This window comes from Rattus norvegicus, chromosome 7 (genome assembly GCF_021556685.1).
Source record: "Rattus norvegicus strain SHRSP/BbbUtx chromosome 7, alternate assembly SHRSP_T2T, whole genome shotgun sequence".
Lineage (NCBI taxonomy): Eukaryota > Metazoa > Chordata > Mammalia > Rodentia > Muridae > Rattus > Rattus norvegicus.
Window position 1 is genome coordinate 133,123,141 of NC_141540.1, and position 16,860 is coordinate 133,140,000.

The window sequence follows — 16,860 nt, forward strand, 5'->3', positions numbered from 1 at the left end:
TAACCACTGATATTTCGGGACTCTGCAGATACTCTATAGACCTGACGGCCAACATGACGGTAAGCTGTTCTCCACGCACAAGCACTCCATAGAAGTCCCCATCCCCAGAGACGGAGAGTACGTAGTCGAAGTTCGAGCACACAGTGATGGAGGAGATGGGGTAGTGTCCCAAGTCAAAATTTCAGGTAAGCCATCATCTATGGCTTAAAGCTTTCTCTGAGTGCCTGCGTGTGGCTCCCCAAGATTTAAGTTAGAACCTGTGTTCACAACATGAGCGTTTTCCTAAGCAAAGTCAGATATCAAGCGTGCCGTGAGACTTGAAGTTCCGTCTCTTATGGATGGAAAAGAGTAAATGTGTCACATAGCACCTACCTGCCAGCCATGATGGAGATGTCAAAGCATCATTAAATATGTCTAAGGTGAGTGCCTCTCAGGGCCTAACATTAAAAAATATAAGGCATTAGGAGGAAAAGAAATAATTCTAGCCAACTATTTACTATTTCTCAAGTTTTCTTCTATATTTCAAAAGGAAGTATATTGACCTATTTTAATATTCCTCTGGTTCATTCTTCTCTTTTCCAATATGTTGATATAGTAATCAGAATCTCTGTGGTTGAATACCCACATTGCTCTTGGGCAAGTGCTTGTCCTCATAGGCTTGACTGATCTCTGACTTGTACTTGAGACAGTGAGCCCTACTCTGTATTGTATCTACAGTATTTTATAATTTTCTCAATTTTTAATAGTTTTTATCCCTTCCTCTTTTTAAATTTTATTGCACTGAATTAAAGCCGGTGTGAACGTAAGAATTTAATCATAGGATGTGCTGAATCAGTGCTCGCAATGACTGATTGAGGAAAGGGGCCGAGAGCTACATAGATAAACGTGTTATTATGCATTGAACCAACAGATGACTTAGCACAATGACAGAGAACCCAGTAGCAAATTCTCGCTTCCCCCGGGAGCCTAAGTTTACCTCAAACTCATCATAGCACATACATACTCTTTTCAAACAGAAAACTGGGGGGAGGGCGCGTGTACGTTTTTCATTTTAGTTATTGGGCATTTTCAAAAATTAGAATTTGTAGGACTCTAAGAAAGTTAGGGAATCTCTGTACCAAACCAGCTTGGACTAACTGCCGTCCATCTCACCAGCTCCCAGTCTCTCTGTGTGCGCATGGAGTTCTGTGTGTGGAGCATCTGTTGAGTGGCTCCAGCTACATTCACCTTCCTCAATTGTTCTGGGAAGGGCCCTGAATCACTGAAGACATTCCCAACCTTAATTGGACACATACATAACATTCATTCAAGCAAACATATAGAATTTATCTACCCTTTCCATGTTTTTCTCCTGTAAGTAATAGACACTAGCATATTTTTAATGAAAGTCTTTGCATAGGTGGATTTAGATAATTAGCAAGGGTTTTAATCCTCTACTTTCAAGCCCCTTTTTGAAAGGATTTATTCAGATCCTGTTGCTGCAGTGAGAGTTTTCCCTGAAGCACTGCCCTGTAACCCTATCTTTAAATTCTGAGCTTTGATGACCGGCAACATTGTATTTTATTTTTATTTTTTTTTCCCTTGGGTGAAATAGAACCTACTCCCTGGATTCAACTTAGCAGTGTGTGTAGAGACGATATAACCGTGTGTGTGAGCCAGTGATGGCAGCGGGTAGAAGCTAGCGATGGGTGGGCTCAAGTCGTCTTTCCAGGGACAGGAGCACGCTTGAGGGTCTGCTTCTGTCTGTGGCGCACATAGCCTCAGGCTCCGGTATGATTTCACCAAATGTTTTAGCAAAGACTGCGAGGTCGAACAGCATTACAAATGGTTGATACCCCATAATACAGGGGGTGTAATCTCAAAACAGGCAATGGTAAATGAAAGTAAAATAATTATGGAGTAATATACTTTTAGCCAATATAAATTGGCTACCTTTGCTTAATCTTTTTGGTACAACTAATACATTATATATAATTTCATTTTCCATGAGGGTACATTAACAAAGCGCTTTTAAATTTGTTGAAAATTTCCCAGTTGGCTCTGAGGAGGTAGCCTGAACCATTTTACACATACTGTGATGATTAGACATTCCGGTGTGCATGTGTGTATAGAGACACATCCTCTGTTTGTAAAACCTGCAAATATACCTAGAATGTTTTCCTATGTTCTGTTTGCCAACTAAAGAGCGGAATCCCAATTATTTATCTCGGTCTAATCACAATTGTACAAAGACATTGTGGAGCTAACACATCAAAATAGCAGATGTTTAAGAAATAACAGAACTCGGGGCTGGGGATTTAGCTCAGTGGTAGAGCGCTTACCTAGGAAGCGCAAGGCCCTGGGTTCGGTCCCCAGCTCCGAAAAAAAGAACAAAAAAAAAAAAAAAAAGAAATACCAGAACTCTAGAATTTCCTTGATTATGTTTGGGTTTACTTATAAGTTGTTAATATTATTCGTCATGAGCAAGGAATATCCAAGGATGTAATCACGAGGCTTCCTTCCAAATTTAAAGAATGTTCTTATTTTCTATTGTTTCAATTTTATGTCTGAAATCTGTAAGCAGGGATTTAGTGAATTTCCTTTTAAGAATGCCCACAAGCATTGTGCTGTCCCTCAGTTAGACAAACACGTAATGCCTACTGTGCGATGGTCACAGTTTAGTTTCACACAATGTGCCTACATTTCTATACATCCCAAATGCAAGTACCACTCTACTGACACTCTGAGGATTCTCCTTCAGCCACTGTGCCTCTCAGCTATCTATTTTAGTTATGATTTCTATTGTGATGAAACACTGTGACCAAAGCAAATTGAGAGGACAGGATTTATTTGACTTATACTCTGTATCACTGGTAATCATCAGAGGAAGGAAGTCAGGATAGGAATTCAAACAGGGCAGGAACCTGGAGACAGGAGCTGATGCAGAGACCATGGAGGGAGGCTGCTTACTGACTTGCTACCCATGGCTTGTTCAATCAACTTCCTTATAGACCTCAGCCACAACACCAGCCCAGGGACAGCACCACCCACTCTGGGATGAACCCTTCCCCATCAATCATTAATCAGGGAAATTCCCTACAGACTTGCCTACAGCCCAATTTTATAGATGAGACATTTTCTGATTGAGGTCCCCCTATCTTAAATGACTGCAGCATGTGTCAAGTGGACATAAAAATAGTGGACACGCTATTCTCTGTACCAGCCGAGGGGTCTTTTGAGATGTAATTGGATCATGCAACTCTGCTCTTTTTATTGGTCATAGAATAAGCATCTAAATGTCTTACTGTGGCCCACAGTGTCTGACACAATCTGTGCTGCCAATTGCTCTATGCAGTTGACTTCATCTTTTGGTTGCACTGATGTTATTTCTACCTTGGAGAATTTGTGCTCCCTGTCTCTACCTGGAGTTCTTTGGATCTGGCATGGCAGTTCCCTCTTGTCACTTTTTGTTTGTTCTCAGATGTCTATGACTCATTACAGATTTATATGCTGTACTGGCTGGTTTTGGTGTCAACTTGACACAAGCTGGAGTTATCACAGAGAAAGGAGCCTCTGTTGTGGAAATGCCGTCATGAGATCCAGCTGTAAGGCATTTTCTCAACTAGTGATCCAGGGAGGAAGGACCCCTTGTGGGTGGTGCCATTCCTGGTCTGGTGGTCTTGGGTTCTACAAGAGAGCAAGCTGAGCAAGTCAGGGGAAGCGAGCCAGTAAGAAACATCCCTCCATGGTCTCTGCATCAGCTCCTGCTTCCTGACCTGTTTGAGTTCCAGTCTTGACTTCCTTTGGTGATGAACAGCAATGTGGAAGTGTAAGCTGAATAAACCCTTTCCTCCCCAACTTGCTTCTTGGTCATGATGTTTGCGCAGGAATAGAAACCATGACTAAGACATATTCCACCAAATGTATACAGCTTCCTGCTTAGAGTAATTCTTCCTCATAGACTGGTCCCACACCATAGTTTCTCCCTAAAGCTTATGACAATTTAAAATCACCTCTTAATCATACAACATACATACAATTGTCTTCCAAATATTTATGACAATTTTAAATTATCTTAGGTATTAGTTTATTGCCGATCTAATCATATTTTGAATGTAAATTTCACTGGGAATAAGACTTGCCTGTCCTGTTTTTCTCACTGAATTTCTAGTACCCTGAGGAATATTTGGCATATAACAGGGTTTTGAGAAATTCCTTTTTCACTAATTCATGATTTTACATAGGAAAAAAGGCTTTGTACATGGTAAGGCTATAGGTTAGTTCTCTAAACTAATCTGTAAAGATTATTACAGGACATGGGCACATTTCCCTGAAAGACATGCACTTTGTATTCTGTAATGTATAGATCCACACACTTAATTCCTATAAAGGTTAAGAGTTTGCATTAGAAGTACCTGAAAATTTGTACTAGAAATAGGATACATAATTCTGCTTCTCCTGCTCTTGTGAATTACATGTTATTCAATGTTTTTAGTATACTTCAAGGCAAACAAAATATACCAATGCTTTCATCCTATTTGTATTCTCTAAAAACTGATACACTGTCTTGAAAATCTGTGGCTGCTAAATGTCATTATTAGCTAAAATTATAGAGAGCTACAATGTAAAAATCAGCAAAGTAAGATAGTGTAGATGGTTGTGTACTTGTTAAACATGTTATACTGTTGGTTGACAGCGATCATCTCTGATCCACAGAGAACCATCTATATAGTAAATTATGTGTGAGCTGCATATTTTAAGCATATTTTCATTTTTAGTTTTGAAGAGGGAAGCTTAGTTCAAACAAAGATGTCTTTGAGGGAAATTTTAGTCTGGACTTCTTCCCAAGGGCGAGAAGTATCATTTGAAAGCTTTAAGACTGGAGAAACAGGATCGTATTTCCTCATTTGAAAAATTATATTTCAATTACATATATCTCATATTATATAAGTTGTCATAAATATATTTTATATATATATATATACTTTATACACACACACACACACACACATGGTATTTGAGAAATAATGGGATTTTAATCCTTTTGATTTAAAAGTACTGTACATTCATTTGGTTGACTTTATGCCTTCTACTAAATCAGCAATAAATCAGAAATCTAATTATCTGTAAGACATCTCGATGTTACTATAAATGACATAAACATTTAATATAGTATTTTGGGAAATGCTAAGCTATTAATTTGAACTCTTTAACCAAAGGCACTGGCTGTACCCTGTAATGGAAAACACACTTTGCTCTCCTCTGTTCCTAGAAGAGAAAGCAGTGAGAGCATGGAGCAGGAACTTTGGGTGCTTAACCCCTTCACTCCCAGATTTTCTTTCTTTGTGGCTAAGACAGCATAAAATTGACAAAAACGAGCAGTGGAAGGTTGAGACTTGACTCACACACTAAACTAGAAACCCATGTTGCTATGTTTAGTCTTTTCTTTTGATCCAAGTCTCACTGTCTTACCCTGGCTAGCCTCATGCTCACTGACCTCAGCTTCGCAAAGATCCCCCTGCCTCTGACTCCTGAGAGCTGAGATTAAAGCCCTGTTCAACTGTGCACTTGCAGCTATGTCTCATATGGGCCTTTTCAGATCTGCCGTTACTATTGTTATTGGTGTCGTCGATTTACTTGCTCTGTTTACTGTCTTTGTTTTGGTTCTCTTGTTTGATATTTAGATAGATCATCCTATAAACTGTAAAAATCAGGCTGTTCTTGAGTTTATTACATAGCTGAGGGTGACTTGAACTCTGACCTTCCTGTGGATTGTGTCTATATGCAGGTGAAGGCAGGCACAAGATAAGACAAGGCCTGTGATTGGGCAGTGAAAAAGTAGGGTGGGTATAGAGTGTTGGAGAGAGGAGACAGAAAGGAGAGAAGGGAGAAGAACCCAGATAGAGGCAGAGAAGGACGACCCAGATCTGTGTGGCCCTAAATAGCCACAGGTAGCTATGAAAACCCTATGGGGAATGGATTATTACAGGACAATTTGTCTCCTCTAGGTGGGCAGTTTATAGCATTATCAATTAGTTGTGGGCTTTGTGCAGATGTTTTCTGGAGTGAGAATTTACTGATATAAATCTGATTGATAAATTATAAGCTTATTGAGTTTTAATTTAAACGGGTTACTGGGATTTGGGACTATAACATGGATGCTATGAATGTGAGCAGAGTTCTAAACAGAGAGTTGCAATAGGGTAGCCACTGCTGGGGACAGGAAGTAGCTGGTGACAGCACGGGATGGAAATCTGAAACTTAGCAAGTCGGTTGAGATGCTTTACTGATTAAGAAGAAAATACCCCACAGATGCCAGGTGGCCCATCAGAGCTGGCAATAATGTGAGATGGTCTCTATTTTGTTTTAATTTTTAGAGCAATACCTTCCTATTCATTTCTTACTGAGGTGTGCACCATCATACCCATATGTGTGTATGTGTATTCACACATACATATATACACACACATGAACATACATTATATATATATATATTGTCGCGCGACCAATGTCCCGCCAGTAAGAACGACGCGCAACAACAGGATTCTTCTGCGAGCAAGCCTTTACTGTGTTACAGCTCTTCTTAGTGTTACAGCTCTCTTGAACAGGGACTCCGAGCAGCAAAATCGCTCGGCTTATATAGACAACAGTATGCTAATTATCTCTCAGGGATTGGTGGGGCTTGGGTCACCCCACTACTTGTCCTCCAGGGATTGGCAGAGAATGAATCACCTCATTAGCATATTAACGGTCAACTGACACCTGGTGCATAAACCGCACATGTGCAGTACCGCTGTTCACCACTAGAGAGAGCCCTAGCAAGGGGACAAGCCTGCACATGCACAGTAAGTCGTTTATATCCAGACAAGACTGGATGTCGGCGCCATCTTTGTTTTGCCGCGCCGCTCTCTACTATATATATATATATATATATATATTTATTTATTTATTTATTTATTTATATTTATATTTCAAAACCTCATATTCTTCTGAGCTTTTACTGTGTGCTGTGAGGAGGGAGAGAGAGTAGTATAGATATGAATTCTGGATTTAATCCATCTGCTTCCTTAACTACAGAATGCTATGTAGTACAATTATTCAAAAACTACAACTTTGTAAATGCCCACTACTACTGGAACCGTTGGTTATTTGACAATAATGTTACATTCAAATGGTTTTCTTGGAAGTCCATTGACACAATTTAATAGAATTTATTTATCAGTAGTCCCAGACAGAAGTGATTCCAAAACATATCTCGACAACCATTTTGAAATAACCAAATGTATTATATCCTTTTGCTTCCTTCTGTCTAAGAGCTAAATGGGAGTTCAGGAAGATTAAATTACTATATATATATATATATATATATATATATATATATATATATATATATGTTTGGTTAAAAAATGGCATTCATTTACGTTGACTCTGAAATATTATCTCTTTCATTACCACTAGACCATCAATAATATCTCAAGGTTTCTTCCTGTTGGATGGCCTTGTATTATATTCCTGGGTTTGGGTGACAAGCATAAAATTGGAGGATAAAATGCTTTGAATGAAGCGAATAGGTTAGACTTTAAGAGACCATTACAGTCATACTTGACGGCAGATGTGATGTGGCCCTGCCAGGTGCCTCAGTCCCAGAAGCCCCATGATCTAACGTGCGTTTGAGAAGCTGCACCCTAGTTCTTTGAAGCAGCACATCTTGTGGTTCCATCAAAGATTTCCTGAGTTCCCACTAAGGTTTTCATCAGCTGCAAGGCAGTTTGTGGAGTAAATCTCAATGTTTTCTTTGGCTTATTTACTCAGACTTTGACAGGATTCGGCTGAGAGCTCCTCAGTGAAATGTATTGTAAGAACAGGAAGTTAGATTGATAATTGTCTTACAGGATTTACTTAGCTAAAACCATTCTTTTGTTTATGAAGTAGAATCCTAAGTCTCTGGAATGACAGCTTAGTATTATACCGTGCAAAGAACACGCCACTTGATAAACTAAAGCCTTCTCTCTTGGCAGGCACTTGTACTACTTAGGTTCTGTCATGATATCATTTGTCTACTAATAAACAGATTAGTACCTCTGAGCATTTGCCACGGGTCGTGTGCCAGACATTCTGCTTTCCCATTGCTTAGAATGAGGGATAGCCCTCCAGAAGCTTGGGAGAAAAATAATAAACTAACAAACAAATTCAATCGAAATTATAGGACAAGACTGGTTGTTAGTGTGAGAGAGGTAGAGTGGACTTTCAAAGGATGATTGGATCCAGCCTCAAAGAAGAGGGATTTATTCTGAGAGCTAAAGAAAAGGAATTCAACAGAGGCAAATGCTAGCAGCAAACCACTGAACTGAGAACGGGGTCCCCATTGAAGGAATTAGAGAATGGATTGAAGGAGCTGAAGGGGCTCACAACCGCACAATACCAACCAACCAGAACTCTGAGGGACTAAACCACTACCCAAAGACTGCATATAGATTGACCCATGGCTCCAACTGCATATGTAGCAGAGGATGGCCTTGTTGGGCACCAATGGAAGGAGAAGCCCTTGGTCCTGACAAGGCTGGACCCTCAGTGTAGGAAAGTGTTGGAAGGGTGGTGTGATGGGGGACGGATAGGGTGGGGAACACCCTTATAGAAGAAGGGGAGGGGGATGGGATGGGGGCTTATCTCCGGAAAACCAGGAAAGGGAATAACATTTGAAATGTAAATTTAAAAAATCCAATAAAAGAGATAAAGGAAAAGGAAAAGGAATTTGAGAGTGGGCATGGGCGTGCCAGGAAGGGGAAGGATAGGAAAAGGCCACCATCAGAAGATCATTGTGACAACTGTAAGGTGAGGATGCAGAGACCTGAGGGAGGAGGATACAGCTACAAGACAGGCAATGGTGTGAATGCCCTGGACTCAATCTCAGACTCCTGTCATGCTCTGGAGAAAGGAGCCTCATGACTGTCAAACTAGAATTGAATTCAATGTTGATGAGTGGAACAGGAGCAATAAGAAGCCATTATACTGGGGATTTGCCAGGAAGAAGACTCAAACAGTAATTTTCGGATGATTTGCTGAGAAGTGTGAAAGGGAATGTTCTAACTTGGAAGATTTATATAAACCAGCTGAATCACCTGCTGAACCGAGCAGCAGAAACACACCCAACGAAGGATCCGTCTCCTGAGACCACGTGATTGGAGCTAATCGGGAGCTAGGTGACACAGGCTGTGCCCAGAGTAAAGGCGGGTGTCGAAAGAGCTGGCACGCAAACTGAGAAACCGGAACTCAGCACAGAGCCAGCTCGACAGTCAGATAGCTCCATTTTTACTGGGTTATGAAATTAAAGTACAGAAGATGAGATGGCAGATGTTTGTTGGTGGTGCCCAAAGTTGGCAGATGGTATTGTTAATACAATAAGTGAAGGAAAACACAGACTCATTACTTCTAGCTAAGGAATAATATCAGAGAAGCATCTGTGTCCTGTAGAATGTTATTCGCAGGCAGAAAAACTAAACGCTGCTTGAAATAGCTGGGGTTTATCCTGATTGGATTGGTGGCTCAGAAATATAGTCAAGAAGCAGGGTTTGCCATCTTCCCCGACTTACGAGAGTCGCAACTAACAAGTTTCCCTGTCTCTGGTTTGCAAGGACCGCAGAAATGGCAGGGATTGCCTGTCCTGTGCAGAGGCTATGTAAAGGAGTATTGTTTCTTATGGGTGATCTTAGAATTAAGTACATTTCTAAAAGCCCCTTGGAAGGTAAAAAGCAAACTTCCACAATATTCAGGACATAGTAATACATTCACACACCCATAAAATGACATTTCCATGATTTCTCAAAATGAGCAAGGCTTACTTTTATCTGAGGAAACTCAAGAAATAAGGTATGATCAATCTAGGTGCACACAGAATGGCTTAACAGTCAAGAGTGCCTTCTGCCCTTGGAGAGGCCCCAAGTTAGGTTCCAGTACCCACATTAGGCAGCTCATGACTGCCTCTAACTATAGTTACAGTAGATGGCCTCTGGCCACCAGGGTACCTACACTTATGTGTACCTATCTCCACAGAGACACACTTATTAAGTCCACATGGTTAAAATAATAAAAGTAAATATTTTTAAAAGATGGATATGGAAATTAAAATAAGAATTTGTTACATAGAGTAAGTTACCAAAAATTGAATCAATAAATTAAATCCAAAGAACACTGATCTGAAGCTAGTATGAGTTTATTATTTATATATAAATATACATGTATTTTATATACATATATATCCCTACCACTAATAAACATTACATATAATACATAAGATACGTAAGAATATTATATATCTTTAAAATATAACCACTGTTAGTAATACTTTATTGGAATATTTTGTCCCTACCAATGTCAAAGTTAACTTAAGAAATCAAGTATACATGACTACTGAAAGAGTTTCTATCATTATTCCAGTGGAAGACTGACGTCTTTGTCTTGTCTTTTCCTTTAAATTAGATATGTCATAATTCTCAATTCTATTTTTCACAATTTATACTATTATTCAGAAGCTATTCCGGGAAGGCAGACTTTGTAATGAGTGTTGCTGAAGGAATGTGCATTAGATTTGGCATGAAAAGGACTCCCATGCATTTTCAGGGGCTAGAAATTAAAGGAACTTACCTTTTGAAAGAATAATTGCACCAAAATGTGGTGGGTTGCTATGATGCTGCTTGTATAATAATGCTAAACACTGGACTCTCAAGATGTGCTTGCTCCCGACAACCAGACCCTTGCATACACCAAGTGATGCTATGTGAAACTTCTCTCCAATTTAACTGGTCAATAAAAATCTAGAGCCTGCAATTGGGCAGGAGAGGAGAAGAGGTAGAACTCAAGGGTTGACACACACCTATCTTATTATATTGATAGCATATAGCACTATAATAACATATCTCTAGTCAAAGGGATTAAAGATAATCTGTGGTCCCATGAATGGATAGTAAGATAGATGTGCGTCCTCTCCAACTGTAGTATAAAGACTTATATTAGTCTCTGGAAATACAGCCAGTAAGTGGCTAAATTAAAGCAATCAAACTATCTTTACACTCTACTTCAAAAGTTCTTCTCCCATGAAACCCCCCAGACTGGGTGTAGCTGTCCGGGTATAATGTGAAGTTAATTGCCTATGTAGAGAAGAGAAAGTGGGTTTTGGACTTTGCTCTTCTGATATTTGGTATTTATAGAGTGTAACAAAAATTTGAAAAACATCTATAAAGGGAAATTATTCTGTTATTAAGGAAAATAAATCTCTGAATATTTCTTATGACTGTAGCTAGAAGCTTTTATATAATAGGTGATTATTATATATTATTAATATATTAATTATATTGTATAATATAATTCTATCATTAAAAGGAATAAAATCCTTAAAATGGGCAAAAATCTATGTGACAATATGTTGCAGTGGCACATCTCCTATTGTAGTATAAACCAGCTTTAATTCTTAAAGTACGTCCCATATCTGGGTAAGGTCAAGTGTGAAATGTCTTGGTAGATTCCTACATGAGGAATCTTGGTAGATTCCTATATTAGGAAAGCAAATAACAAGCAGTGACATTCCAAAGGCTGACCACAAGGAACTAAATGATTTCAAACCTCTTTCTGGAGGATGAACTGCCCCAGTCTCTCGTCTCTCTTCTGTGTCCTTCAATGTCTTACCTTCAGTCCTCCTGTTCTCACCTTTCCTCTCATTCTTAACTGAGCCCCAAAGCAAATTACCAGTACTGCATGTGCCCACGAGAAGCAGGGACCTAAGAGAGTTTCAGATTACAAAACCAAAACAACAAAACAAAGCCAACAAACCAAAACGAAAAGCCCCAACAGGGATGCCTCCCCATCCAGATATAAATTCTTAGGATGCTGACATCTGTGTAGATGGTCCTTCTAGTTCGCTGGCCTCTCAATTTATTCACCTTGTCCCTACTGGTGACGTTTGTCCTTTACCCACTCGTGTTCAGAGCCCAGATGGGTACATGTAAGGGTGAATGAGGATTGAGGGGGCACTTCAAAACTGAAAGGGGTGGCCTTGTGGTGTTTACTAATTTCTTTTTATATTTTAATTGGGGCTTCAGAGAGCTCAGTGGTTAAGAACACTGGGTGGTCTTCCGGAATAACCATGGTTAATTTTGAGCACCCAGCTCAAAAGCAGCTCTAATTTAAGTCCCAGGACATCCAACACCAAGAGCCTCTTCTGGCCTAAGCAGCCTTACTATATAAAAGTGGTGCCTGTACATCCATGCAAACAAATCATCTATGTACACACAGATAAAATGTGAAAAAATCTAAACTATTTTGTGTGTGCATATGTGTATGAGTTCATGTGCATATTCACATGCTTTTGCATGTGTGTACATGTGTGGAGATCAAAGGACAGTTTACAAGAGTCAGTTTTATCCTTCCACCATGTGGGTTCCAGGGACAGAACTTGGATTGTCAGGTTTGTCAACAAGCACATTTTTTCACTGAGCTACCTCACTGGTCCACATTTACTATTTTTGATGGAATTTAAGCAACTGGCCACCAATAGCAACAGACAAATTCAGCAAAATGCCAATCTAAGAAGACCAATCAAGGTGCAGGTGATTAACAGCAGCCTGGGGTGATGACCAAAAATGAGTCTTCCCTTTCAAACCCATTTCAATTCCTAAAAATTCAGTGATTACTTCCTTTCCCTAGAGTTACTTTTTTATTTTATGAATATTTTTCTATATTGTGTAAGTGTCCCACATGTTTCCCTGGTGTACCCTAAGGTCAAAAAAAAGTCAGGTCTCTCAGAGCTGTAGTTACATATGATTTTTGAGCAGCCATGTGGGTGCCAAAAAACCAAACCTAGGTCCTTTACAAAGCAGCAAGTGCTCTTAACTGCTGAGTCATCTCTCCAGTCCCATAAATTACTTGTATAATATTAATATAGTGTGTTAAACAGCCTTTAAAATCTCTCTGTAAAAAATTTCCCATGTCAGGAGCCATTTAGATGACAAGATTCAAGTCCTAAGGATAACAGTGGCAATAATAAATCTGAAAGACATATAGTAGATAACTATGAGACAAATTATGTAATTAAATAACTAGGAAGATTATACAAACAGATACATAGAAGAAAAACCATCAACTAAAAGAAGGCCACTGCCACTGTTAGAAAGGCTGATATTGAAATCTTCATTCTGGTTTGCTGTGTGAGGGGTCACTTACTTAACATGAACATAGTCATTTCTTAAGGAATTCCCCAGAATTCCTAGTGACTGGAAAAGAGCAACTAGTCCGTTGCTTTTATAAACTCCTCACAGAAGTGATAAAAGCTAAATCTTTCCTTGAGTGTACAAAAATTTTAAAAGAGCTTGATATTTGAACCAAGGATCCACAACAGAGAATTCACCTTTCTAGAAAATAAGATAATTTCCAATCATGAATCACCAGAACCAAGAGTTCTATGCTGCTACAATACAAAGTGATCAGTGTCACTGTATGGTATGGATGAGACACTAGGCATGCATCCTGGACATCCTGGCCAGCCAATGCTCGGGTTCAGCCAGTGACACCTTATACATTTCTACTTCTTGTATATTCCTATTTTTTTCAAAAAACTTTTTTTACTTGAGGAAGAGCAAGGGTCAGGGCAGCTGCTTAGAATCTTTCTAACAGTTGTAGAGATTCAGTGAATTAAAGTTCATTAGTACTCCATTCCTGGGGGAAAAGTATGGAATCCCAGGGACCCTTCGGATAGCTAGATGGTTCTGGATCCCACTGCAAGGCAGTCATCTCATACGTGAGTTTATAGTCACTTTAGGAAGAAAAATATTTGATCCCAAGACACTATTTCTGGCAAGTGAGATGGTAATTTCTCATATCCCTGAAGCCATGGCTGAATAAGGAATGATCGAATGAGAATTTTAGTACATTTTTTTCCTTGAGAGAATTTATAGATAGTCATGTACCCAAATCATGATGTGAAAGTCAAGGGGACAAGGACTTTTGACTACTGTGGCTACATTTAGATACATTTAGACAACCATAGTAATTTCTAGCTCTCAACTCATTCTGCTACAGATGGCAGAATCACTGTGTTCTCCAGCAATAATAAGGTCCCCACAAAGCATCCATGAGAACTTCCCAGGTCCCCCTTCTACAAGCCAAGGCAAGAGTGATGTTTTAATTACACATTATATCAACAAAGCAAAATGACCCCTTGCAAAGGGCCTTGTACACAGTGGACAATTCAATGTGATAGAAATTGAAGCAATCAATGGAAAAGATATTTGTCAACAATTCATTTAAAGGATAATATATGCTGCACATCATACTGTCCAAAGAACTTGCAACAAATGAAATCATGGGAAAGACATCCCCTCTTTAGGCTGCTTCATCTGCACTCCCCATCTTTTGCGTTTTTCGAGTCCTCACCTGGTTGTTGGTTGGGGAGCTTCATTCAGAAAGACAATCAGAAGTTTAAAAATGTATATTTAAGTTAATCTGAGCCTGTACTTTGACAATACCAAATCTCTTTCATCTTGGCTAACAATGTGAGTGACTGCTAATCAAAGTCTCGAAAATTTGGGGTCCACAGCCCTGACAGATACCTGTCTGAATCTACTCTCACCTTGAAGAAGAAACCCTTCCATACCTACTGTTTCTTAATGCCAAGGGAGGAATTTACACACAAGTACTGGAATATTATGGAGCATGCCAGTGAGTATTTTCTGAACATTTCCTCTCACCAATAACTGAAGTAATGCACATACAAAGTAGAGTTTCTGTACCTGAAGATGAGGATTCATAGCATCCAGCTTCATGGTGGGTCAGTGTTATGGGTTCAGCTGTCTCACCCAGATGCAGATAATGGACGCCACCATGACCTTGGGCATAGACAGAAATTAAGACCAGCAAAGACTGTCTATTAAATTTGTGGAAAGGAAGAACAGAGAAGAATTCAGTGGCTCGTGGAAAGATAAATCTATCTCTTTAGTTTGAATTTTCTTGTTTAGACACACGATTAAGTGTAAAGACAATTACACGGTGACCAAACAGAATCATTTTTCTTCAAGAAGAACCTCGTTCTCTAGTCAGTATACAAAAGGCGAGCCAACAAGAATAAAGGCAGTGGAAGAAATGAAAAGGAAGTGGAGAAATGGTCCTCTGTTTCTTTGCAAGTCCAGGAGGTCTACCTGCAGCTCCTCTATGGGTAACCTCTAAACCTAAGTCCTAATGAGAAGAACCACCTTGGCAAGTAGGAACACATTGGTGTTGAGCCTTGCCACTCTTCATTTTACAACTGAACCTCAAGCCTGACTGAGTTCACAAGGCAGATAGAGGGAATAGAAAGGAGCTGTTTGTTGTTATGAGCCTGGCACAAGAGAGTGGCATCCGGAGCCCCCCAGCCTGCCGAACTTTAATTGAGGTTAAGAAAGAATGACACTGGTGGCAGATGGATATTCTCCACAGTCTACACTGCCACTTTGCGCAATGTTCTATCGAGCAGCTAGTTCCAGAGCCAAGTTCATAGTCCATCAAAAACATCATGCTCGGGTTGCTGGGGATATCAAGCAGACATCCTGTGTTACTGGTAAAGATCTGGCATATGTCCTGAATAAACAAATCAAGAAGTCCATTGATGGCATCTTGTACACTGGATGAATAGGACCTTGAGCCTGGAACCTGGTGACTTCCTTGTCTCTTACTCCAGGTTCCATGTAGTCTTGCTAAATGCAAAATAAAACCATTTTGAATCAACATATTAAATGCATAGTAGTGGCTTCTACAATATGTACTAGCATTTTTTTTTTTTAGTTCTTTTTTTCGGAGCTGGGGACCGAACCCAGGATGTACTAGCATTTTTTAAAGAAAAATTATTCTTGCACACACCCTGTTATATAACCATTCCACTCTCCATTTTGTAGCTCAAAGAGGCTAAGAGCCTTCTGAGAGGTCCCACTGTCAAGAGAGCTGTGGCAGTATGCAAAGGCATCCTCTCTTACCCCCAAATTCACACTCCTGCTAAACTGCCACCTTGGTGTTTCAAGCTGCAGTGAGCCAATGTTCAAAGTCCTCCTAATTCTAGATTTACCTTGCCAAAAATTCCTATCAGCACTGAAGTTATTAGAGGTTACTTTTGCACTTCACTGACCATCGTTCTGTGGCAACTGTCCAGTCCATTCTGAGAGGAAGTGCAGCCTGGCAGTCTGGCTTTTTCTGATGGGGAAGGACCAAAGTCAATAGCACAGAATAAGTAGCACCACAGTGTACGCTGCCAGCAAACTACACACATCTGCCAAAAATACAAACAGCTATTTTGCTTGGCTTCTAGGCTCCTAATTGACGAACAAGTAGAAGAGGCAGCATTAGTTTAGTGGCTTTCGCTGTTTTCAAAAAAACCACCAAAGCCACCAGTGCTTATATGATCAAGCTCTGGATGCATACATATAAACTAATATCATGTTTGATTATTATAAAGAAGAAGAAACATAACAAATAAGCTTGAAAATTGTAAGGCTAAATGCTTGATATCCTTAAATATTAGGGTTGGCTTAGAATCAAAGCAACATGGTCAGAATGCTAGCCTTCAGGCTTCTAAGCTGGAAGATTGTCATTTCGAGAATTCCTCATGCACACCCTGAAGAACTGAAACATTCAGAGATACACACAGCCTTTAGAAACTGTACCTGAGGTCCATGGTTACAAACTAGCGACTGGTGGTACAAGGAGTGGGTCTTAAGCCTTTTCTTCTTTACCTACATTAGTATGTTGCTAGCCAAAGATACAGAGAGACAAGAAAATATTTAAAATCAAAATATGCGAATAGATGCATAGGTAATAGAATGAAAAAAAAAAACCTATCCTAAGATCATCAAATACAGGACAATCCTG

General features: G+C 39.6%; 1 protein-coding gene across 6 annotated transcripts in view; it reads left to right on the top strand.

Moving 5' to 3' along the window:
* Nucleotides 1–16,860, top strand: part of Cntn1 (contactin 1) — a 305,299-nt gene that overhangs the window by 272,272 nt on the left and 16,167 nt on the right. For all 6 annotated transcript variants that reach the window (NM_001439871.1, NM_001439872.1, NM_001439869.1 and 3 more), the window contains 1 exon segment: nucleotides 29–185. In NM_001439871.1, the coding sequence (NP_001426800.1) occupies nucleotides 29–185 (157 nt within the window).